Source organism: Acartia tonsa, chromosome 8 (genome assembly GCF_053477335.1).
Source record: "Acartia tonsa isolate MP-2025a chromosome 8, ASM5347733v1, whole genome shotgun sequence".
In the NCBI taxonomy this organism is placed as follows: domain Eukaryota; kingdom Metazoa; phylum Arthropoda; class Copepoda; order Calanoida; family Acartiidae; genus Acartia; species Acartia tonsa.
The window spans coordinates 26,855,908-26,883,122 of NC_137267.1; the positions used below are offsets into that span (position 1 = coordinate 26,855,908).

The 27,215-nt window shown below is 34.3% G+C and overlaps 1 protein-coding gene across 1 annotated transcript; it reads right to left on the bottom strand.

Annotated features, from left to right (window-relative positions):
- Positions 1-85: 85 nt before the first annotated feature.
- LOC145326410 (tropomyosin-like) lies at positions 86-25,952 on the bottom strand. The gene is made up of 10 exons (XM_080169750.1): positions 25,812-25,952; positions 25,302-25,372; positions 24,482-24,620; positions 24,021-24,082; positions 23,624-23,707; positions 2,438-2,556; positions 1,891-2,009; positions 1,475-1,566; positions 860-938; positions 86-224 (listed from the first exon to the last, which is right to left on the bottom strand). Exons 2-10 carry the CDS (start codon positions 25,370-25,372, stop codon positions 129-131), a joined length of 861 nt encoding a protein of 286 aa, XP_080025876.1. The 5' UTR covers positions 25,812-25,952; the 3' UTR covers positions 86-128.
- Between the last annotated feature and the right edge of the window lie 1,263 nt (positions 25,953-27,215).

Genomic DNA, 27,215 nt, shown 5'->3' on the forward strand with positions numbered 1-27,215 from the left:
ATACGATGCGATAAATAGCTAATACAGTGCAGTGTTCAAACACACTGTCTAGATAACAATATTGTCTTGATAAAATTGACAATTTCTGAATTAAGAGCCGACAATCAGAAAGCTCTAACATCCACTGTTTAGCAGGCCATCTGGAGCATATCATCAAAGGTCTGGTTCAGGTCATCGCTGACCTTCTTGATCTTCAGCTTTTCTTGCAGAAGGTCCTCTTCAACCTTAGCAGCAAAATTATCATTTTTGTTAGTGACACAATTACTACATAACATATGCATTAAAATTCAGGATGCGCATATGATAATTTAATTGTTCTATGCAGTGAGGTTTAATGTGCGTTAATTAAAACAAAAATACTCTTTGTAGCAAAATACATTCAATTCCTATAATACCAAACAAAACCAAAAAACAAACAGCTCATTTTAGTTATCTTATTTATACATCACATCTACTAAATATACTCAAAGAAGTTTAGTATATTATTTAGTATGTATTTTTGTAAGTGTTCTATAACATATTACTTAAGCTTCTATTTTTGTAAGACAAAATAGCCCTAATATAAATTTTAAAAAAATGAGGTGAAAACCTGCGATTTAAGGGAATAAGGCAATGGCCGATTAATCGATGTATATCTCCAATGATTATTATACACTAAATTACCCTTTTTGTATATTGCAATCAGTGCAGGTTGAAAGAAACGTTTGGACACTCAACTTAATAAACCAACCAATCAAAATTCATTAAAGTCCCAAAAGTTGTTAATTCAACGAATAAGGAAACGATATTACAAAACTTTGGGGACTAGTGTAATAAACAGCCAAATGTCCCATCCCTCCCTGGATGACAACTGATGTACCTGGTCAATTCTGACATTCAATCTCTGGATGTTCATCTCCGCCTGCTCACCTCTGTACTCACTTGCCTTCAGCTTGTTTCTAAACATCAATACGACAGATAGCTAATTGAAAATAAAGAAGACTTGGATAATTGTTTGAATTTTAAGAGATTGAGTGGTGTAATAGTGTTTGAGAAAGTACCTTACAAGAAAATGTCTTTTTCATTAGAATTTATTGATAAGGATGAACAATAAATTGTTGTACATACCCAATTATTTGTGGACAAGTTTGGACACAGCGTGCTGGAAATAAACAATCTTGATTTAATCACCCGTATACTGTCCAATAAAAAATGACGCCATAAAATACAAATGACCAATAATAGGCAAGTATAAATTGTAATTGACCAATGGTAAATTGTATACTGGCCTTTTATTGGTCATTTGTATTGTTTGACGTCATTTTTATTGGACACTATACGCTGTTTCTCCCCTCCCACTCTGAAGTGTGTACCTAAGGTCCATGATCTGAGCCTGCAACTGTTTAATATCCCCTCCCTCCTAGAAGTGTGTACCTAAGGTCCATGATGTGAGCCTGCAACTGTTCAATATCCCCTCCCTCCCTGAAGTATTTACCTAAGGTCCATGATCTGAGCCTGCAACTGTTCCTCACGTACACGTCTCTGCTCCTCGCCAATCTCAAGCTGCTGCAGATTTTGACCAACAACCTACAAGCAAGTATATTAGTCTGGTGATAATTTCTTCAATGAAAGGTCTTTTTTGAGGAAAAGCATGGATGAAAAGGTATGGTCGTCATGAATAATACTTTAAACAGAGTGCTGCTCAAAAACCTTAAACACCTTAACCCTGTTAAAACTTTATTGAAAAGGTGTTATAGACCTTGTGGGGTGCTTTTACCCAAATGCATATCCCTCGGGAAATCTTTTATCTATAAACTAACCTATCCTAACCTAAAATAGTCCTAAAATCTTTCTTGAAAAGTTTGTTTATGATCCTTTGGTGGTTTGAAAAAAAAATTTCAAAACAGTTACCTTCAGTTCTTCCTCCAAATCCATGATCTTCTTTTCGGCACCGTCAGCTCTCTCATTACCACGAGCAGCATCAGCATCAAGAGTTGCCATCTTTCTAGAGATATCCTCATACTTTCTCTCTAAAATTAGAATATTTTATAAAAGCTTTGTTTGTCTTACTATGTGACTGTTTGATTTTGAATGAAATATTTAGTTTTACACCTTTAATTAAATACCCCTTTATTCTTTTTACCATCAATGATGATCTAAGATTATATTATCAATCTTAAATGTGTAGATGCAAACCTTTATTTCATCTGTGCTAGTAATTGTTGCATGCTATCCAACAAAGTCAACAAACCACCTATATTCCCCTCTTACCCGTCCCTCCCAAAAAAAGCTGCTATGAGTGCCAATATCAACTCTAACTTGAGTGTAAAATTTGTATAGAGGTGGAGGGGCTTATCTATTAATATTAAATATTTTTAAGAGTGGGCAAGTAAACAACCTTTTAACTTCCCCCCTCTTGGATGTCCTTGATACTATTTTATATTCTGTGGAATCCTACCTGACTCAATATGCATGAACTGAGCATCCTTCAGTTGTTTATCCAGAACATCAATAGACTCCTCATTATTGGACACTCCATTCTCAAGATCATGGCGCTTCTTTACACTGGCATCAGCTCTGCAATTATGTATTGTTAGTTCCTTGTTTAAGTATCATTAACAAGCGGCTACGAAGCTAGAGGCCAAATTACCGGATAACCGGCCAAATTACTACTTATTAAAGTATCAAAAAAGGATATAGTCCCTTTCGTGGCAACGCACCTTAAGGGGCGATTCGTTGTATTTTTAAAATTCCTTTTAATAGGTTATTTTAGGTTATGTTAGGTTATATTTGGTTAGGTGATTGCCCCGCAGGGTTAGGCAATTGGCCCTGCAAGGTTAGAGTCCCCCGCGAGGGGCTAGAAAAAGGAGGAAAGCTACTGTGAAAATACGAATAATCGCTCCTTATGGGGCGTTGCCATGAAAGGGACTATACCCGCAAAAAAAATTCTTAATAAACTGGTGTTTTATATTATACTAGCGGCTGCGTCCCTAGTATCTAGGGATATTAGAAGGGACATGAAAGTGAAGAAAAATAACCTAAAACTTTACAACGACTTTTTTTTATAAAAATTAAACAGCCTAAAACCACCCTGGGACCTATAAGAAGCTTCACACTAAAGGAGAACCATGTCGGTTCAGCGGTTAGCGAGATCCTTCGCTACAGACAAAAAAAGCTTACTGCTTTATATAATAGGATAAAATTAAGGTTAAAACTTAAAAAATAAGTAACTATAAAATAATCTTTCTTCTTAGCAAATAAATCTAATTAACTATTAATACCCTCAATCTGTAATATCAACCCCTAACGGTTGGAGGATGGGAGGGGAGGTGGCGTTGAATGCCTGCCCCCCCCCCCCTCTGTTTTTTTTCTATCCCATTTTCTGTGTATAAAAGGTAGAGGACTATAACTGAGATACTTTTGAAATTTGGATATGACACATAACCGAGAGTTAAAATTTTTTTAATACCTCCTTCCTGGCGGGCACAGGATGCCAGCAAATCTGGTAAGGTCATTCAGGTAAAAAGTAAAAATATTTTTTTACTTAAACAAAGCATTTCATGTTATCTAATACTAAAATATCCCATAGTCGTACATCCTCATATATAATATAGGTATTCAAGTCGATTTCAGGTTCCAGGTAAAATCCTGCAAGTCCTGAACCTCCAGGTCTCCAGAATTCTTTAAACGGTTCCTGTGACCGCAATTTTTTACTTGAAGATTTCAAATTTTTATATATCTTCATGGCATATTACAATTTCATAAAATCCGTTGCCTTTTACCTGCCAACCGTCGGTGACAAAAATGTCTAGTAAATTTTTGAGACCAGACTTTACAAATCCAGGTAGTCGGAGTTATAATCATTCACTTATTTATTTTAATCTACAGCCGATCATCTTATTATCATAAACAGTTAAACATTTTGCAGCTGTTCGCTCTATCAGGCTAAGGGGCCGCCAAAGCATAGCAGCTGGCAGTTTTTATTTAGTCGATTAAAATATATATCTTAGCGGTAATTATTTAAGCTTTTCAAGTAAAGGATAGCCGCAGCTAGCTGTCCTTAAAATAAGCGGCACGCCGGATAAGCAATAAGTGTCATTTTTTCTAATAAAAGGTTTTTAATCATATGCTTTATCTCAGTTATTAACTACTATAACATGGAAATGTGTGTGCGAATGGGGCGTTTGTCCAACTTTAGGTATGGAGACCGCTCTTCTATGAGTACTACTAAAAACCTACATTTACTGTAATACACATAGACATTCTCATCGTCGGTTCGCTTGTTTAGAATGCTTAACCCTCTATTCCCACAAGTATAATACGAATTTGGTTGAGCTGGTGGAAGCTCAACAAAAGACCCACGCGAAGTATTATGTTGCTTTAACCTAAGAATAAATGGTTGGTTTTGATATTCGATCAGAATTATATAAGTATATTAAGTATTAAGGAAGGAAAATGTTTTTATAAAGTGTATTTATATTACAAGTGCATAAGTTAAGTATGAAAATATTTACAGGATAAGTGTTAAAATTATAAGTAGAGTAGGACAGAAATGTGCCCTAAGTCCCAAGCAGTGAATTGTGCTAAGTGTTAGAATTCTAACATAAGGCCTGAGCTCAATTCATGCTAAGTACTAAGGGGCCTAAATTTAAACTACAATGCATGCCAAACAACTAAGTCATTACCTTTTAAAGCCAGAAAGAGAAGTTGATGGTAGGGGAGTTAATAAATAACTGAATAAATTCAAGAGGTACATGCTATAACATTAGCTCTGGACCAGGATTTTAGTGTTTGTCTGTGCAATTAAATGTCTGTGTGTTAATATGTGACGTAAATCAGGCATGGTTGTAGGCATACATATTTGTACTGATTGTTTATATGATTACATTAACAATAAACATAATATCTTTAATAAACATATACTATTAGCAAATCACATACAGATTACCATGAATAGGCTAGCGTTACCCATATATGGTGTCATATAGGTAAAGATAGGCCTATGAATGCATAAATTGATACAAATAATGCCTTGGGCCTAGCTAAAGTAATTGTGTCTTGCCCCTGAGTGCTACTAGATAATTGCAGGGCACGCGTCAATCAAATATTCATAATCTGCTCTATAAAGTGTTGACTTTATATCAAGCATAGATAGATAGTTGTGGATGCGAAGCATTTCTGTAAAAGTCTCATATGTACGTTCAAAGAATTTGAAAATTGAGGATCGCATCTCCAATGGGGGTAAGTTGTTAAAAAAGAAAAAAGAGAAAAAGAAAAAGTTTAGTAGTCCCAGTATAGGCATATATAATAAACTATAAATGTATTCCAAGCTAAGTTAAATACGCTTTCCATTAAGAAAGTAAGCTTTGCGTATTTTCATAGCTGGGTATACAAGATGATAAACCTCCCAAATAGAATACATTCTTTTCTTTAGGGGCTTAGTTTTATCTAACATTGTCACGTCAATGAATGTTTTTGCTTTGGTTAGTCTGGATAGTTCAGCTTCTTCTGATGATGAACTAGGTGGTGAAATGCTCTCTTTCGAAGTGTAGACTGAGGTTGGGGGTGAGGTAGATATGTAGCCAAGGGCATCCACTTGTGCTACCTCGTTGCCATTCTCGTCCAAGGTGATTGAGTGATTTTCCAGGTCATAGTAGAGTTGGTTGAGGTCATTGGTAGAGAGGGATAGTGTGCTGCTGGAGCTAATGTCACTATCGGTCTCCACTCTACTATCTTCTCTGGTATTCAGGGCTGTATTTAACAAGAAATTCCTGATGGTGATGGACAGGTTCTCTGAGAATCCATCGTACTCTGGTGTGGTGGTAATGTTGTTGTTCTCATCTATAGCGTCAAGGTATTGACAGGAACACAACCGCAATCCGTCCAAGGTAGGGTGGTGGTAGGGCTCCAATACTCCATGATCATCTAGGTTATCTCCAGGCGGGTCCATGGTAGATCCTAAAAAGAGTTAGTGCGCGTGCTCCAACCGGTTCCTTGGGGTATCCTGGCTATGGTAATCTAAACAAAAGAACTTTTAATAATCTTTTATTAATCATTTTATCCCTGGGATATTATAGAAATTCTTTTCGTTACAGATAGACCTATAATGGATTGATTAGTTATCTCTATTTCTGTTAAATATAACTGTTTCCTGAATTTAAACAATATTTTATATAAAAATTTATAAGTACAATTAGTATTTACATATCGTATTAATTTCTTTGGTTACATTACTCGTATATATGTATAAGTATAAGGTTTTACTAACAATAGTTGGTAACCCTTGTTTGTATATTTTGTATATGTACATATGGCTTATACCCTTATTGGTATTAGCTGTATTTCATTTTATTTTTAACATGAATAAATTTTAATCAATTTGAAGATTAATATCTTACGTTACATTGCTGTCAAGTATGTCTTTTTAGACTCAATGTATTTGAAATATCTCGTTCGACGTCCGTAATTAAAATTTACGTAACAATAAGTTGTCAACCCTTTGTTTATGTTTGGGCGGTCAAAAGTGATAGGGGTTAGATTTGAGCGAGGTTATAAAAAGCTGGCGGCCCAATAATTATGCTCATTTTAACAACAATTGTCTTTGCGAGCGGAGCTTGCGTTCGAGTGTTTAATTTTACCGCTAATTCCAAGAGAATTTATATAAAAGTGATAAAATATAGTAACTCGTTTGTTTTATATAAATGTTTTTATGTTATAGATTGTTGATATGCCCATTATTGCATTCGTTAGCCTCTATTTAAGACTCAAGAATCCCATTTTCTTCGTCAATAAGGCCTTTATCACTATATTTTTGATCAAAAGTGGGTTAGAAGCAATATGGGTATATCTTCAATTTATGACAATTTTGTTTTATATAATGTTTGCAGTTTTGATAGGACATATCTGAATTATCAGGTAGATTGACGTACCTTGTTTTGTTTACGTTTTCTGTCTGCAAAAGTTAAATTTGTTTATCATAAGCAAAACTTATATTAACACAGATATGTTCCATCACTTTATTCGTTTTAACTTTTGATTACAGCGCCTTTTTTTTGTAATCAAAATTTATTGAATATTGACTTAAATCTTCTAAAACAATTTTTCTATAGATCTAAAATAAGATTTTCGTTTTACTTAATTCAATCATAATGACGTTTAATTAATAGGTTATTTACGTTACAAGTAACTCAACCATATTTATTTTAAAATGGTCGCTTACAAAAATTATATTTAGCTAGCTTTATCGTAGGTACTTTTAAAACGTCATTGAAAATATTCAGATTTAGCTAGTACGTAAGTTTTAGTTGCTTGATGCATCAAACTGAAAATGTTTTGATAGCTCAGTGATAGCTATTTTTTAAACGTTGAATCATGTAAAATTAATTACACATTCTTTAACTTAATTGAATCTACTTTTAAATAATAAAACAAAGTTTTAATGTTTGAATAGCTTAACGATAGCTATTTTTAAGCGTTGAATCATGTAAGATTAATTACACATTCTTTAACTTAAGTAATTTTACTTTTAAATGCTAAATCAAAGTTTTAATGGTTAGGTAGCTCAACCATAGTTGCTTAAAATACTGAAAAAATATTCGTGTGTACAGTCTTTTTCATAAAATTAATTTTACTATATTGCCTTTCAGAATCACTAGTCCTCTATTTTAAATTTACATCCGCTCATTATGTATATTCCGGACAGCCTGGACGCGCATCAGAATATTAAGGAGAGATTCGAGGAGTCGATGAGAGCGGCTGCGGCCACTCTCGCCAATTCCTCGCTTCTCGAAACCTCCTTAGACGACTCGAGTTCAGTGTACAGCGACGCGTCTGGGATGCCAAGCCTTGCTGACGTTGATGACTATGGGAGTACTTTTGATACTGTAGAGTCCGAAAGGGATCAAGGGGAGATGTTTGGCAACGAGCATCTCTCACTGATGCTTAGTAGAACGATACAAATCATCTGGTCTCTCCTCAATTCGGTGATGCAGAACTCCTGCGGTGACATTGGTGACGATGTTGCCGGAGGTGATTCTGGGTCTGCCGAGTCGAGGAGAGACCAGAAGACGAGTCTGGACGCACTCAACATGGATGGCTTGTTCAACATGTTGTTGGGTTTAGGCTTATTTTCTTGTGCTCTCTTAGTTGTCTTCTTCGGCGCTGTAGGGCTTGAGACTCTAACTCGTTTAGATAACACCTCAGACAGGTCGCTGGCTCGCTGGATAAGAGATGTATGTACGCGCCTCCGTGATATAGGCGTCCGGACCATTGAGCTTCTTCACTGCGGTAACAGGACTAGATCTGGAGTTACGTCGCCAACTGTGGAGCCGTCGGATACAGGCATGTATGAAGCCGCGTCCTCTGTGATGGATGATATTCTATCGGATACACAGGTGAGCTTTTCTTCTGTTGTATATTTCTTTTCTGTTTTGTATTTTTTTTGTATAGCCACCCGTTTTGTCTAATAAAGCATCATGATGTTGCAGGGTTGTTCTGTCCTATTCTCACTTCCTCAACGTTGACTTTCGGCTCTTCCATATATATCGCTCACCGTTTGTCGTCGTTTTATGTCACCAGAGAAATCCGCTCGGTTACCGCAATCAAATTGAGATACCAGTTAACATTTACTAAAATCTTAATTAGCAAACTAATAGTATTTCCCTCTGGGAAGGTTGAGAGTCTGCTCGTGCCGCACGTTTCTCATTGGGGTTTTAAATGTTAGATTAAGACTTTGATGTTTTCTTTTTGTTTTAGGCTCCCTCTGCTAGTCCATCAACTCCAGCTGAGGTGAGATCCAGAGTTGGGCTGTTTGCTGTACACCGCCTGTCTGCCACTGAGGATCGAGTTACTGGAAGTAATGTGCCTGCGGGATTGGGCACCCCGTCGGGAAGTCCTGGCTTCCGTCCATTGATCTTTGATCAATCAGAGCGTCTTCATGTAAGTATCCATGCTTTAGTTTTTCTATATTAATTTTCAGAAAGAGGCTGCATATTTGTACACGTATCTAGAGGTATTTGCAACTAAAATTCTTTTATTGGTAGAATATTAATCTTAAAATGTATGGTTGCATAAGCATTTTTTTGAAACGTTTTAAGATTTTAATTCTATTATAAAGTGGGTCGAATCGCTACCTAATCATATAGCTTTACAGGGTTTTAGGCATTCTCATTTCCTGATTTTCCTAGATTCTTTGTTGGAGTTGCGATTAAACTAATAAAATCTATTATATTTTAGGCGACAAATTCAGCTAACCTGGAGCAGCATTATACAACCATGCTAAGGTTTAGCCCGCCCAGTACTGGAGGGTCTGCAGAAGGATCCAGCTATAGTTCATCTCTATGCCTTAGTCGCATTGATTCCCCATCTGCAGCAGACCTTTCAGCGGTAAGTTTGCTAAATTCTTTTAATATTATTATTCGCCAAAATTACGTGACTTAAGGTAAAGGATTTGGTGAGTTTAGCTATGCTTATATACAATAAGTTATTTTAACTATAGTGTTTATCCCTTTCCAATGGTTAGCATTATGACCTTAAAGGATTTATATAATAATTTTTTTTCTAAAAGTATCAGGATTGCTCAATTTTCTATATGGGTAGACATTATTATATTTCTCCCAGATATTTGTTAAGACTTTCGGTTTAACTAATATTTACTTCCCTATTTTAGGAAGCGGAAAGTACAATTCCTCTGGTGGACGTTTTCGAGATCGATATACCATCCAGCCAGTTCGGTTCTATGGGTAGTGAGATTCGGTTCCCATTGCCGGAGAGAATTGTTGGAGGTTTAGAACGGCTGCGTCTTACAGTTGAGACCCCAACCCCATCTCTTCCGCCAGAGACTGCCTCAGAGACGGCTAGCCTGACTTCAGTTGCGCATTCGTCGGATAATAGCAGGGAGGAGTCCGATGCTGAGGGTGTCCCTCGGCGACGGGGTTCTGCCGGCCCTAAGCGTACGCGTTGAAGTGGCGAATGTTAGCTTGGTCGTAGACATTGTAATTTTATTAGACAAAAACTGTTCAGACATGTGTGACAAAATTCTTAATCTATGTAACTAGTCAAATAGTGATTACTATTTAGTAAAATATTAGACGTTATGACTTTTATACTGTACAAGACCAAATAATTTACACCGTTGCTATTTTGTTATATATTTACATGTTAGCTTGTAAGGAACTTAGTATGTAAGGAAATAATGGTATAAGGTTGTATTTTCTTTTCCCCTAATTTAAAACTTCGTGTAGTCTCAATTACTTTCTTCATAAATGAACTAAATTTCTTTTCTCAATAATATATTAACAACTTTAATTTCAGCCTTATATCACAATTTATTCATTCTTGTTAGCTTTTAAGGGTTATGTATATAGATATTTAGTCGAACTTGCGCCTCAGTACCTTTTCTCTAATCTTTCATTTATATCCATCCCTGTGCATTAATCGTGAATTTTAATTGTGCTGTGATATATATAGAGGACTTGTAAATAGCATATATTTTTTTTTGTAACCAATATCTAAGTAGACTGAAAGACTGACGTTAGACAAAGCTATTAAAATATGCTTATTCAAGTACTTTTAAGAGAGATATGTAAAGACTGTTTGTAAATTTTAATATTTGAGCAATTAAAGTAGTATCATTGATCGGGTAATTTCATTAAGGAAGAATTGTTTAAATTATTAAGGTTTAGAGTAAATATCATTTCCCTTCAAAACTATAGAACTTAACATCCCTTTAATTCTTACTACAACAGCCGTAAAACTTAAGTTTCGGGGTAAAATTTTCTTAGGTCTGTCATTAAAGCTAAATCTAAGTTTTATTTCCACCAAATAGAATTTTCCTGATTCGAGTAGAGTCGTTGATAGGCTATGTGCCTATATATATATAAGTTTTTGCATTTATTGCTCAATTATTTTTAATGATCTCGGAATTTTTTCTTATGTGCCAGTATACAGCTTAAGTCCAAAAAAATATATTAACTAAATTTGTTAAAACTTGTCAGAAATCTTTCTTATTATCACAATTTTGTTTCCAAAGATTTGTTAAATGGGAGTTTATATTCTGTTTTAGAAATTGTCTTAACTTTATAATTTTCACCAAAGAGAAGTATTTGTCAAATTTTTATACCTTTTTCTAAAGATTATCTACTTTTGTTAAAATAAATATAGAGATTTTTAAGTAACATACATACTTGTTAATTACTGGTTTAATATATGTTGTGTAAAATTCCTATTTACGTAGCTACTCTATAAGCGTTACTTGTTCGTTTGTCACGTTAGTAATGATAATAATTAAATAAAATTGTTACCTTTATGAAGCGTTTTAGCCTAGTTTTAAAATTCGCTTATTTTATAACGATTAAATAAGTAATAACATTACCTGCTATGTTCTTTTGGTATCATAGTTACTATATATGCGATTTATTTTCTTACCGTTTCTATCACTACCTTTTAGGGTAAATCCTACAATAATAACGTAGAGAATTTTATAAGAACGTACAAGAGTATAAGTATAATATTGTATAGGTAAGTACGAGAGTATTATATTTTCCGTTTGGCAAAGTCTTTTATATCATTGGGAATGTCCGTAAGTCTTTCCATCTGGATACATTAGAAATCAAGTCATAGGAATCATGTTAACTTGTATGTTTATCTGACTATTCTGTTTGAGTTTCTAGGTCGATAACTAGCGGTAGTTGCGGCGGGGTGACCTCTCCTGCCGTAGATTACCGTTAGGTTATGATGATGTGCATCTGGTCGTTGAGGGATAAGCGTTCTACCGCGTATACGCAAACTCCTCTGAAATACTCTTAATATTCTTTTCAAGAGTCTGACTAGGAATGTAGTGACCCTGTCTAATATTATAACCATGATAATTGTTATCGACACGTATATAGCTATTTCTTCTATATGAGCGAAGATAGTTCTAATGGTCAATGGTTCTTTAGGTTTAGGTGGGCACAGTGATTCTGATGCAAATGGTAAAGTTCGTGCCGTGGTCTGTCGGTCATAGCCTAGTGCGAATTGTGTGATCGTATCTCCCAATGTGAGATTATATGATCCTCCTGTTATAATAAAAGGAGTGGATGTAATAGTTATTGATGCATTCTCTAAACTGTGATTAGTATTCTCACTCAAGCTAGTAAAGACAATTCCATCTTGCACATAAGCGTAGGGATAAGTCTGTTTCGCCAAAGGGCAGTGCTTGGTTATCAATGTTTCATTAACGCTAAGTAGTCCCTTAAGGCACTGGTCAGCTTCAACCGGTAGATAAGCGTTATAGTAAGATTGTCTGTATACTCTTTTGGTTTTATCCAAGTAATAAATGGAATCGATGTAGCATTCATCAAAAGGAATTGGTGCGTATCTGTAGATTTTTATTGGCTCAGAACTTAATTCCATGGATAGTATAGTGGTGAATGATGTTGTACCACCACTTAAACGGCTTTGGACTTCCAATCCGAGATTATGGGTATAGTCCAGGTTAAGCTCTTGCCTTACAAAAGTTTTAATAGTGTCTGTGATATCCGTCTTTGCAAGATCTTGAATTAGAGTAAGTCTGAAGTTTAAGTCTGCTTTAAGCTCTTCTAAGTTTGTGATGGCTAAGTTGCTCAGGCTATCAACATAAGAGTATTCTGCTGTTTGCACAAAGTTAGCTGCTTTGGCATGAAGAGTTATACCACTTACGATTTGTGGTACTATCTCCGCAAGCAATAACTGTGTAAAATCAAACTTATCATGATCTAGCTTATAAGAAAGTTTATTTACGTTATTAGTCACTTCAATGCGGTTAGAACTTATTAAGGGAGTTACTGTTTCAATAGCTTCCTTGATTGTGCGGATAAGTTTCATTACATCAGTAAGCAAGTCCTTAATCTTTTTGGTATATAACTTGCCTATAAGTTTAGTTTGTGCTGAAGTGAATGTGCGTCCATCGTAGCTAATGTCTAACTGAGTCTTCAGGCCATCATAGATTGCTATTTCAGGCGCTGTATTGCCTACAGATATATCAACTTGAATGGATTGAATTGCTACAGCTGTGTAGCCTATATACTCTCCACTTTGATAGTGAGTGGGTATCAAGTCTGTCATTGTGTTTGCTGTTGTACTATAGTAGTACATACTTAGTATTATTAATATTATCTTAGGATACATTGTTAAACAGCTAAGTTTATTTGATAAATGCTTATATCCACAATCAAAAGTTACTTTTCTGACTGATACACTTACACTAATAGATAAGGTCTTCACTGCTTGGAGTTCTATGATAAACTAACTTATTTTTCCAAAATCTATTTATTATCCCACTTTCGCTACTGCTAGATCCTGAGTGGGCGTTTCCGGTTTCTAACTATAATTAAAGTTTTGACATATTTTTTGTATGTAGATTGGTTATAGGCTTAATAACTAATCAAGTTCATCTCAGTTCAAGGCATATATATATGGGTTGTCTAATAATATTGTTATGTCTGTGTAATTTACATGGTTCATATTAGGTATTTCAACCTAATTCTGTATATATTGGTTATGTAGTACCATGCGTATATTTGTACAGTTTGTATTACTCGTTTGACTCTGTTTAGACTATACAGATTCAAAACTTATACATATACAATTTTCCTTTTATATATTTTTGTGTATAAATATTTTTGAAGGGATCGACTTATTTAGTCGACGTGTATTGTATATGGTTGGTCTCCCCCTGTCAATAGAGAAGACGTAAATTTTACCACTGGATATATAACCTTGAGTGGGAAAATTCTACATAAATTATGATGTCTCTGTTATCAGATTAGAATAACATACTATTATATTGTTCCCGAGTTTACAGGGTAAACGGAAATGCAAGTAATTGTTATTGGAATAAACTTATATCTCTTGATATCTGATATTTATAATTTATGTTCAATGTTTTTTTTTTTTTTATATATATGAATTCTGTACGTGTTTAGAATTATGGGTTTTGTATTAATTAAATTTGCATTTTGTTATAATGGTAATCATTCCGCTGCTTGTTTGTGCATAAAGAGATGACTGTGCACATATTTCTGGTCGCAGATTTTGCTTTAGCCGGAATTATAAGCAGAAACGTATTTGTTTAGTTAACTATCCTTTAGTCCATGAGTTTATTGTAAGACTTTATAATTATTCTTTTGTATCCTCTATGAAAGTGTCAAAATATTAGTCAATTGGTTTGAAATTCTTTGATTTTGAAAGGGTATTTAACTTGTCTGTATTTATATCAGATCTCCTTTCAACCATGTTTATTTTGAAAACTTGCAATTTATTAATACTGTGAGAGGATATGTGTGATGTTAGGATTGGTCTTATGTGGAAAATATTGCTGTAATTAATTCCACGAACCTTCAGTAAGTTTACCTTATGTTTTTATGTTTTTAGTTGTAATTGTATATTTAATTAGCAACTAAGGCATGTTTTGATATGTTTTGGTATCTCTTAAAGTAGATCTAGGGGAATTTTATTATTTAAACTTTTAAATGCCCCTGTTTATCAGAAATTGCGTACAGCATATAATGTCGCTTAAAGAAAGAAGAGCAAAAGTGTTCTCTTCTTATAGTATGAGCTATAATTTAGCTCATATGGTTTATAACTTAAATATTTTATGGCATTATTATTAGTTGTGTTTGTTGTTATAACAGTTCAAACTTATTTTGGTTAGAAATGTAATATACCTGTTATCCATTTGTTGACAAGATGCATTGGTATTTGGGTTATATTATAGTTCTGAATGAATTTTCGCATGAAGCTTTAAAGTTTTAAAGACGTCTGAGTACAATATGCAAGAAAAATTTAATTTTGTCTTGACTGAAATTTTCTTTGAGGGTAGGCAATGGATTTTGCCTAATTACTAGATCTTTAAATAAAATCATTGATGGGTGAAATTGTGTATCACAATATATACTGTTGCTGTGTTCTCATAATAAAAGCATGAAAAGTATAGTTTTGTTCGTACAGACCTTAATCAATAGTTTTGGCTTTATCACTATTATATACAAATTAGATATGCTTTTGTCGCAATACGGTTTTGGGCGTATATTTCAGGCATTATTATAGGCTGATAGGTTAAGTATCCGAAATATTTTCTTAGACCTAATGTTAACCACAAGGTTACTTAAGGATTATAATTCATAGGGTTTTTTTTAGGCTAACCAAAAATCTTAAATTCAGGTGGTCCAATACTGTTTTCCTTAGCTTGCAAATGCAACGATAAGTGTGGTATCTTATCACCAGGAACGATATAGGATTGTATGATCATGTAAGAATTAGATCAGGTGATAAAAGTGGTTTGTGAGTTCTGACAATGCAATTTATAATAAGACTATTGCATAAAAGCTAGAAGTGGTGCCAGCTTCATTTGACAGGTTATTTTACATGTCAATATGCTAGTTAAACTACCAAAATTGGTCCGGCTGCCAAAACTCTATTAATGTCCTCTAAGTTTCACCCTTGTGCTAGTATTGAGACAAAAGCTTTATTTAACCTGAGAATATGAGTGAGATCGAATATGCTATTGGTTCGTTTACGCATACTGTTGTGAATATGCTCATAAAAAGTCTTATTTCAGTATAATCTGTAATTCCAGATATCTTTTGAAAACTTTTATGCTCACTTTCAATTTATACTGTGATAGGCGTGTAAACTTAGAGGCGAAGAAAGTCACAACTTTTCTAAGCAAGTGAAATTTTCTTAAACTAGTTTTCTCTCTTTTATGTGCGTATTTCTCAGAATATTTAAAATGTATGCTCAACGATTCAGATTTCGGTCTTAGATAGTTCAATCAATTTAATGATATTCCCTAAGTATACTGGCTCCTGGGGTGGAGGAGTGTACTATCTAGGTCATGTCCTATATATATTTTTTTTTAATACAATTTTGTCTTGTCTGTCTTAGGTTGAATTTTAGTGTAAGATTTGCTTCACAAGTAATAATAGTCTTTAGGCAAAGTCCCGGTGTTATTTTGGCACTGTTGATTGTCCAAGACTTGTCTGTCTATTTGTGAATGTATGAAGATTCTAGAACTATGCCATAAAACATTAGCTATATTACTATTCAAGTTTTTTTTTTTTTTGTATATTGATTTGAAATATTAGTGTGTGAGATTTTCAATCTTGACCATACACCTTAACCTAAACTCTACAACATCATCTATGTTTTCAACGAGTTTACTGTATTCAGGAATAGATGAGAAAATCACTCATAATATGTGAGTGCCCTGTTCGATAGCTGTATGATTTAAAGTGTATCTATCAGCTTGCTAAGTTAATCAATGTGATTATTGATTTTGTGTTTCAGATTGGTATAAGAGTATTATTGGGTTGGTTACTAGTAACTAGAGTGATCTAATTAATAGCTGGTGTGTTTCGGGCTATGGCAAGTTGATCCAATTCGTCATCAGATTCGTCTATTTCTGGTAGCATAGGTAGTCCATATATGAATGATCCTGAGAAGTCAAAATCAACGACTACCTCTCTGACAATAGATTGGTCGCTGGACTCTATGTAACCAGTGATAACTGTGTTGGTGATAGTGTGATTGGAGTTGTTGATTATTAGAGCTCTGCCACTGAGTTGTCCATCATCATTGATAATGAGTTGTGTTTGTCCAGGTAAGATCTTAATTCCTGCGTTTTTGTTTGAAATATGATCGTCGCTGAGGATCACTTGTGTTCCAGGTGCTAGGTTGAAAAAGTGGTTGATATTCATTACTATCACTTGGGTTTCTTTAGCTTTGATCTTTTTAACTACTCCTGTACAGAGCTGGAGCTCAAGTTCAGAACAGAAGATACTGCTCAATGGTCCTTCAGGGTGAAGAGTAGAATACAAACACGGTGCTAACCGGTACTTATCTGTGACAGGAGTCCATGTTAGCTGTAGACTTCTAATACCATTCAGTCCAATTATCATAGGTGCGACATCCTCATGGTCTTCAGCTACAATTGAAAAGAGAATTGGGTAATGATGGCTTAAAAATGATGTGGGACGAATCATGAGAGTTACTTCTCTGGGTTCGGGGATCTTGTGATCTGCACATGTGACTGGTAGCTCATGACTTTCTTCCAGCTGATTTTTATCATCGTTCATTACTATGCCAAACAACTTGCTATAGTATCTGGCTGATATGAGGTTTTTATCTGTTGCTGAGTCAAGTAAGGCTGTCATGCGTACATCATAGTCATATTTACAATCTATTTCTTCTGGCATACAACCAGAGCAATGAAGGTACAATTTTCTTTCTTCCTCCTTTGCTGGTGTAATGTTGTCTCCTACTTGATCGTTAGGCTCATTGGGAATTATTTCCGCTGTGGCAGCTTTGATTCCACTGAGGTTACAATCTTTAGATGATTCCTTAGCATTGGCTTTAGCCCAGTCTTCATATGTTTGCCTGAAGACACCACTAGGTTTCACCTTACCACTATGGTACAATTCCATCATGGCTGGCCTTCCAGGACATAGGTGTCGAGAATGGTATAACTCTTTACCATATGTCTTATAACAGTTTGTGCAGAAAGCTGACGTCAATACAGTTGGGTATAACCTTCCTGTATCGTCACATAATAATCTACATCCATCAGATATGTTGTGAGAATATTGTCCACATGCTACACAGTAGCGTCCAGGTGATAATCTATAAGAAGCCTGATAATCCCGCTTGGTATTCCTTTGAAACTGCCTGTCCCTGTTATCCCTGTGATAAGGTTTGGGATTGGGTGATTTTGTAGCCATTTCTCTAACGGTGGATTTTCTTCTATGATAATTTGAGATGGCCTCTATTTTGGCAATTTGTCTGTCTCTGTAGTTAGCTCTTCTCTCTTTAGATTTCGAAGTGTTGGTGATGTGGGTTCTCTTGTGTTCTACACTCTTTGTACAGTTTGTGCAGAGATTCCTCCCAACTTCAAGTGAACCACTCGTGTTAGGTCTACCAAGTTGTATTGTGTTCAGTTTCTGTGAGAGTAGAAGTTCTTCTGCTGGCTCTGCTACTTTTGTCCGCCTACGGGAAACAGTTTTCCACGAGTCTGGTAAGTTAGCTTGAGTTGATAGTGAGGCCAGAGATATCGCATTCAATTCAGGGTTCATATTCCTCTCACCAATTTGTTCTGATTCTTCTAGATTGGATATTTGTATTTCCTCATAAGCATCAGAGTCTCTAGTGTCTGTATTAGCTGAAGGGGTTTTTATACCAGGTGTTGTCGAGCGTCCCCGACAAGGAGTGGTTTCCTTATCAGCTTCATCATCCTTCTGGCCTTGCATGCGGGAAGATGACATGATAATAGTTGTAAAGTCTTAGAACTAATTGTAAGTTCTTTAAATGCCTGTGAGATGTTGTACTATTTTTAAGATAAAAATAGCGAAAGTTCGAGAGGTGTACAAATAATGGGTATAGTTTAAAACAGTCAAGAATCTGTTTAAACTAACAATTCTTTGCTTTAAAATGTGTTTAGCTATAGATGGGTGTGGTATCTGCTTCACCTATAGTAGTTTCTACGTCGTATATACTTGCGTGTGAGCTTTTGATTGATATTCTAAAATGTGCGCTAATGCACCCTTATCCTTAATTAAGCTCAACTGTAGAAACACTCCTATTTAACTTTTATATAGGTTTATTTATGGAGTCAATTTGAGCTAGTTAGCTATTCAAATTGGTTATCAAGTTAAGTAATGTTTGCAGCGGAGTCAATTTGGGTATGCTTATATACTATCACAAATTAACTTTAGTTTGCCCAGGAGTCGACTTTCCTAGCAAATTATGGTTGTCGAGAAAAAGAAACAGCGATTTATAATCCTTGTTGAATTCTTACTTCACTCTAAGGATATGTGTTTATAGCCTACGATCTACTTATTCCTGTAAGGCTATTATGAATATAACTTACTAAGGTTCACTCCCAAAGGATCGTCTATATTCTAATAATATTGCAACAATTTTGCCTGAATGTCAAAGATCTCGCCACCTCTTACTTATAGTTGTATTAGGGGTTTCCCTTCCAATCCTATAAAGTAATTTGCGCAATATTGGGGCTTCACTTATGACTTCAATTCTTATAACTGTAGTAAGATATACAATTTAGATATACCTATATTTATATATGTAAAGATTGTTTTCAAAATTATCTAACCGGATGTAATCTAATTATAATTAGTAGTAATACAATATTCAAGTGCAAGTTTACACTGAAGAAGTGTGAGATCCTACACTAGGTGGCCAACCTATAATGTGGAGGTTGTCAATCAAACTTCAAAGGAGCCTATCAACTTTGAATTAAAACGATACTTATACTTTTGAAAACTAATCTAACTGGTTTTAGTGCACTTCTTTCTAATTTATCTAAAGGTAATCTGTTAGGTTATAAAAACTCTGGGCTATATGTAGACACACTTTTATGTTACTTGGTTATAGTCTGTGTGCTAGTAAGCCTAAGTAAACATATGATTCTCGATATGTAAAAAATTTATGATTCCGGATATTTAAAGACAGTAGGGTACTTTCCGTAGTACTTCTGCTACTTCTTTTAGAGACGTCCTAATCTCCCAAGGTAGGCTGCTGCAACCTCCTGCTGCGTTTGGTTTATAGAACTTTGTCTCTTAAAGTGTGCTATTCAGTACATATAGGGCCTATATTGTTGACTATACTTTTATATCACTAATGGTCACTATCACTAGTAATTAACTTGTCTTCACTTTCACTGCTGAATCCTGGTGGTACATGAAATAGAAATGTTAGCATTAACAAAGCAAGTAAAAATTTAGTTTTCATGTCCTACTTATTGTTGAGTGAACTGTCTATTGCATTTATGTATGTGTTTGTAGGGAGCATACAAAAAAAATTTTTATAAGTTAAGATTGAATTAAGAACTTTCTAAGTCAAAATAAAATAGAATTACTCTAAGTCCAAAGTTGGAAAATTTTGACTAAGTCCAAAAAGTTTCTAATGAAATTATTCTAAGTACAAAGTCAATAAATTTTGGCTAAGGGGAAAATTTATGAAGATATCTTAAGTGCAAAATTAATAAGTTTTGACTAAGTCAAAAAAAATTCTTTTTTTTTTTTATGAAAATATACTAAGTACAAAATTAGTAAATTTTGACTAAGTCCAAAAAAAATTTTCCCAATGAAAATATGCTAAGTACAAAATTAGTGAATTTTGACTAAGTCCAAAAAAAAATTTCTTTTCAATGAAATTATATTAAGTACAACATTAGTGAATTTTGACTAAGTCCAAAGACTCTTCAATGAAATTATGCTAAGTACAAAGTTAGTGAAATTATCCTGAGACAAAAGAAATAGAATCGCTCTAAGTCCAGACGTGGAATATTTTGTCCGAGATGAAATTTCCTAACAGTCCATTCACAAAGCTACTTTAGAGATTGCCCTTAAGTCAAAAGAAATAGAATCACTCTAAGTCCACTATTGGAGTATTTTGACTAAGTGCAAATCTCGCTAAGTTAAGGATTTTAGAATCATAAAGTATTAGAGTGTTAGAGTTATCCTTCACCAAAAGAAATAGAATCTCTCTAAGTCCATAATTGGAATATTTTGGCTAAGACAGAAATACTCTAAAACAAAATTTTCTCTTAAGTGTGGAAAATGAAATTTGTTAATCTAGTTGGAAAAATTGCAATTATTACAAGTCCGAACTTTGGTAAATTTCCAACCAAGTTTCCAATTTCATAAAAATTACTATAAGTCCAGAGATCCAAAATTCTCTCTGTAACAAAAGAAATAGAACGGTGCTAAGTCCAAAAGTGGAGTATTTTGCTCAGAGCATCAGGAAATCTCTGGAATTATTGCTGATTGCATACAGTAATTTGTTTATACTTATATCATTCCAACCGATCGATGTTGAGAATATCTTTGAGACTTTGAGATATTTTGTTTTAACTCAAAATTTTTGGAGGAAATAGTTATTTTGATACCTCCGCATATAAATCAGAATTACATTAGGAATATAAGTCCTAGGCATGTATAAGTAAGTGCAAATCTCAGAAAATCGGTTCTAACGGTACCAAAGTATTAGTACAGTTTAACTTGAGTATAAATGCTACAAGTTTGTAATAATCTTTTGGCCCTTTACTACGACTCAAGAGTACTAACTGCTTTCGGCATATTGTTTCAGAAACATGGCTCCAAAGACAATATGTATCCCAACTAACAGCGTTTCCCGTGTTCTATAAGATTTGCTCCTAAGTTTTCATTTAATAAGACAGTTCAAAATGGTCCTTTACAAATAGTATTTTGATAGCTTATAAATGAAAAGTTACTCCATGCTTGATTCTTAATAAGTTCTGGTTTAAGTATCAAAGATTCAAGTATTTCAACACTTAGAGAATTTTCGAATAAGTAAAAATCATACTAAGCCCGAAGATTTATATATATACTCCGCCACCTAGCACAACTCCTAAATTTCAAAATTCTGACTAAGTCCAAAAATCAAAATTTTGCACATAGCTCAATCATAGATTATTCCAACCCAAGTGTTTTACTAAAGAGAGGCGGACATGGAGGTGCCGGTGTGCTGGTATTCTCTAGGGCCTCTAGAGTGTCAACCAGTGCGAGTGTCCTTATAGGGCGGCGACCAATGGCCACAAATATGCTAGCATTCTCTAGGGCCTCTAGAGTGTCAGCTAGTGCAACTGCTCGTACACGAGGCTCTCAATTGCATTTGTGTCGTGCCTTTCAGTCCCTATCTCTTCAAACGCCTCATAGTCCTAACCTTGCTCTCAAATAGTTTCACAGGTTTTGGAAAATCCGATTTTGCCATAACTACAATTATTCGATTTTGGTAAAAATACCTGCCTTAGGCGGTTCGGGTACGGTAAGGAAAAAAAAAAGAAAAAAAATTTATGAAGTAAAATTTTTCCAAGATACAACCGGTAAGTTGCACCATTGTGTGTGCGAATGGGGCGTTTGTCCAACTTTAGGTATGGAGACCGCTCTTCTATGAGTACTACTAAAAACCTACATTTACTGTAATACACATAGACATTCTCATCGTCGGTTCGCTTGTTTAGAATGCTTAACCCTCTATTCCCACAAGTATAATACGAATTTGGTTGAGCTGGTGGAAGCTCAACAAAAGACCCACGCGAAGTATTATGTTGCTTTAACCTAAGAATAAATGGTTGGTTTTGATATTCGATCAGAATTATATAAGTATATTAAGTATTAAGGAAGGAAAATGTTTTTATAAAGTGTATTTATATTACAAGTGCATAAGTTAAGTATGAAAATATTTACAGGATAAGTGTTAAAATTATAAGTAGAGTAGGACAGAAATGTGCCCTAAGTCCCAAGCAGTGAATTGTGCTAAGTGTTAGAATTCTAACATAAGGCCTGAGCTCAATTCATGCTAAGTACTAAGGGGCCTAAATTTAAACTACAATGCATGCCAAACAACTAAGTCATTACCTTTTAAAGCCAGAAAGAGAAGTTGATGGTAGGGGAGTTAATAAATAACTGAATAAATTCAAGAGGTACATGCTATAACATTAGCTCTGGACCAGGATTTTAGTGTTTGTCTGTGCAATTAAATGTCTGTGTGTTAATATGTGACGTAAATCAGGCATGGTTGTAGGCATACATATTTGTACTGATTGTTTATATGATTACATTAACAATAAACATAATATCTTTAATAAACATATACTATTAGCAAATCACATACAGATTACCATGAATAGGCTAGCGTTACCCATATATGGTGTCATATAGGTAAAGATAGGCCTATGAATGCATAAATTGATACAAATAATGCCTTGGGCCTAGCTAAAGTAATTGTGTCTTGCCCCTGAGTGCTACTAGATAATTGCAGGGCACGCGTCAATCAAATATTCATAATCTGCTCTATAAAGTGTTGACTTTATATCAAGCATAGATAGATAGTTGTGGATGCGAAGCATTTCTGTAAAAGTCTCATATGTACGTTCAAAGAATTTGAAAATTGAGGATCGCATCTCCAGAAATTCATTTTCAAAAACAGATAAAACATAGAAAACGATAAAATAATTAAATTTAACATATCAATTAATTTCATGATTCTTATTTTAAGGCAAGAAAATTTTTCAGCATATTTTTCCTAAAAATACACTTTTTCTAAGACATCTTATGGAGCAATTTTAGTTTTGTTTTTTTTTCTTATAGAAATATACTAAATAAATATACTTTTTGCTTTTTATATTTTTATAATATGTAAATGTATATTTTCTGATATTCCCGTTTTTCAGAAGGTCAGTCTTAGTCCCAGATTTTATTAAAAAGTGCTAAATCTGCACATTTCTAAATATCACTCATACAATTTACAAGGACAGGGAAATGGCACCTCAAGTAAAACTAATTTTCCTCATGTTTTTTCCTTTAGCTGTAATGCCTTTTTTAATTAATAAATGTTTTAAAAAATTGTCTTGATAATGATCCGTCAATACAACTGTAATGTAGAAAAGTTTGAGGCAAAATAGTTTATCTTCGGATAACATATCACTGCATGTAAATACACAATTCCAAGATTAATACCTAAATTAACCATAAAAGCTATCCGTTACGATCTGACAGACTCTACATGTAGAAAATCTTTCTTTTTGACAATTTAAGGGAAAGCGATTTGTAATTAGTAAAAAACAAAAATGGAAAAACAAGGATAATACCTCTTACAGGCAGCGGCCAATTCCAGAGTACACTTAGCCAATCTCTCCTCTTGCTTCTCGTTGTTTTCTTGCAGCAAAATCAACCTGACAAATTTTATTACAATTTATAGATGTTAGTTTATTTTATTTAAATGTAACCATAATACAACCCAATCAAGATTTAATTAAAGTCCCCAAAGTTTCTAAGCCAACAAGTGAGTGGACGAGTTTATAAAAACATTGAAACAGTACATATAATATTAGTAAATTATGCCCCTCTCCCTTCCATTAATAAAATGATCAAAATAGTACTTATTGCTGACATTAAAATTTGTTCATTGAGAGTAAGAAAGAGTAAGAGTTTTAAATTATCAGTTAGAACTCCAAGACAAAAGTCATACAATAGAAAAAGCTTTACCTGGATCTGAGGGCTGACACATCACTCTCAGCATTACCAGCTTTCTTCTCCATCTCTTCCAGCTAAATGATGTAAGATCAATTATGCTTAGGCTACAAATTCATTTTATTACCCCTTCAGCCTTATTCAGTAGCGAGGCTTATTGAAGCTTAACATCAGCCATAAGCCATCAAATTAGCCCCAGCTACAAATTTCAATTTATTCACAGCCACTTTAAGTCTAACTTAGCCTAACACATAATTAGCCACTCTTTTTTTACTACTGATGACACCCGTCTGATAACATATTCGTCTCTACCCTTTTTAGCATCTCTAGTGTGACATAGTTATACACAGAATCCAATCCTTAATTAATTAATAGTTAATTAAAGATTTGCTGTAATCCTTTTAATCCTAACATGAAAAATTGATAATATCAAAGACGAAAGTGAAAGCAAGGTGCTGAGCCATGACATAGTTTACCTTGAGAGTCTGGTTGAAAAGATCCTCAGTGCAGGCATCGAACTGTCCCTCCATGGACTGCATCTTCTTCTGGATGTTGCGCAGCTGCTCCTCAAATTTCTCTGCCTCAATCTCATTAGCTGCCTTGATACTCTCAAATCTTAAGTGCAATTAAAATTTGAAGTTTTTATCACAGGAATCGTCAAAAACAAATTATATATATTTTGCTTAGATGGCAGCCGAGAAAGTTGAATATATTCCCTAAAATTAATTTTTGCTACTAGATTGAATAGTCAGACTGACGAACAAAGTAAGTAAAAAAAATATTAAGGAAATCTTCAAAAAAAAAATAGCAGAGAAAATTTAATTTCCCAATGTCATTTAGTCAGTCAAACGACAAAGGTAAGAGATGGAGAAAGGAGATTTGTGAGGAAAAATTTAAAACACAAAAAGAGATAATAAGCAAAAAAAAGAGGTGAAGTTAGAAAAATAAAAAATAATCTAAAAAATTTTCTACGAAAATGGGTTAACACACGTAAAATTGAGAAAAATTATTAAATATTTTGAATATCTTTCTATGCTATATCCTTGATTAGAAATGTGCTGACTTCACAATTTTTTTACTTTCTAAACTATACAAAAAAGCCAGCTTTAACTAGCTAATAATAAATCAAATTTTTCAAAGTATCACAACCTCTAGCAGATAGATAAATAAAAAGGTAGCAATTTGGATAAGAGCTATAGATATTAATTAACACATTCATAGATGGATAAGTAGATATAAAGTTATGTAGATAGATAGATATACACAAATATATTTGAATAGAATGATTGATAATACCTTTCAATCCTAGCCTCAGCCTCAGCTGTTTCTGAAGCAAGCTTCTCCATTTTCTTCTTAATGCTGTCCATCTATGTATATCAAATAAGAATAAAATTATATTTGCAAAGCTCTTTGATGGATAGCTCTGATTGTAAATTTAAGCATGTTAGTGATGTCCTTCAGATTTTAAACATTACAGGATGACACATTTAGGTTTAATATAGAAAGGTTAAATCTACATTCAGAACTAGAAAATCCGTACAACTATTTTAAATACATTGAAGAAGAGGCGTTCAGAAAAGGGGTGTATCCGCCCCCTGATAAAATAAAATCACATCTTTAAATGAAAAGTACTTTTGAACTTCTTGAACTTATAGTTTGTGGGTAAGTTTGATAAAGATCTTCTTTTATGTAAAAGAAGCTATCTACATAAAGTTTCGCTTTATCAATATTTGATAATTTCCAGGAGAAAAAACTTATTTATTTTCAAATTCACTAAATTTAATAAGCACTAAGAAGTTATTTAACCTTTAATTATAATCGTTTCTCTGCAGTGTGTGTGAGGAGAGAGAGTTGTCTGGTAGCTGTCCCAGGTTGACCTGCCCCAAGCAACTAAATATGTCCCAGCCATCAGCCTACACTCGCTTCGCGGTCAAACCACAATTCTGCTGATTCAGCGAGTTTTCTTGATTTCTACAAATATTTTATTCAGTTTAACATGGGAGGGATAAATATTTGAGGAAATTATTATAAAGTTTGAGGGAGGGGACATTGGAAGGTAAGTTATACTGGTATCCAACGCTTAAATAGCACATTCTCTCATTAGATGGCAAGCAATCAGTGTCGAAACTTTTCCATCAATAATTCTAATCTAAAAAAGGGGAATTTTAAGTAATCATAATTATGGTTGTACATCAGTTTTGTATTATCCCTTAAGATCCTTCATGAGTATATTGTTGTTTAATCTACCCCTTTTGTAAAATTCCTTTCTTTATTTTTGCCCCTAGCCTGAAGGGACCTCCCCCTAAAGTTTTGAGTTAAAGATGTTACAGAATCACTGACACCCTATTTTCAAATTGATCTATACACTTTTCGTGCCCATACCCGTCTATGATAGTCTGTTAATTCAGGGAGTAAGGGAGGGGACAATGAGTAATTAATTCAATTTAAGAGTTTTCGCTGAAAAGCAATGAAAACCAGATTTATCCAGAAAATATGACCAAAATTGAAAAGGGATCATGGTAATATAATTTAAAACAAAATTAGTTCTAAGAAAAAATCATTTACTTGAAAATTAAATCACCAAAACATCACAATGTAATAAACATTCTGTAATTAATCACTAGAAAAATCGGTCCTACCCCAAACGTAAGAGTCCCAAACGTCAGAGTGGACAAACGCAAAAGTCCCAAACGCAAGAGTCCCAAACGTCAGAGTGGACAAACGTCAGAGTGGGACAAACGTCGGAGTGGACAAACGTCAGAGTGGACATTGCTTAAGTAAAACATCAGAGTCTATGCTATTTTAATTATATGACAATTTTGAAAGTTTTTTATACCACTGTCTACAAAATAATGGTTATGGCCGCAGCGCTCGGCCCCCTAGCCTGCCTAGCCGCAGCGCTCGGCCCCCTGGCCTATAACCTAACCTAACCTATCTAAGAAAAATAAGGGGATCGAATAAAGGGGGGGGGGGAGGGTGGATAAAAAAATTCAAAATTGAAGAAAAAAATTCAAAATTGAAAAAAATTTCAAAATTGAAAAAAAAATAAAAAATTAAAGAAAAATTCAAAATTGAAAAAAAATTTTGGGACTCCTGCGTTTGTCCACTCTGACGTTTGTCCCAAAAATCCTGCGTTTGTCCACTCTGACGTTTGTCCCACTCTGACGTTTGGGACTCTTGCGTTTGTCCACTCTGATGTTTTTCCAATCT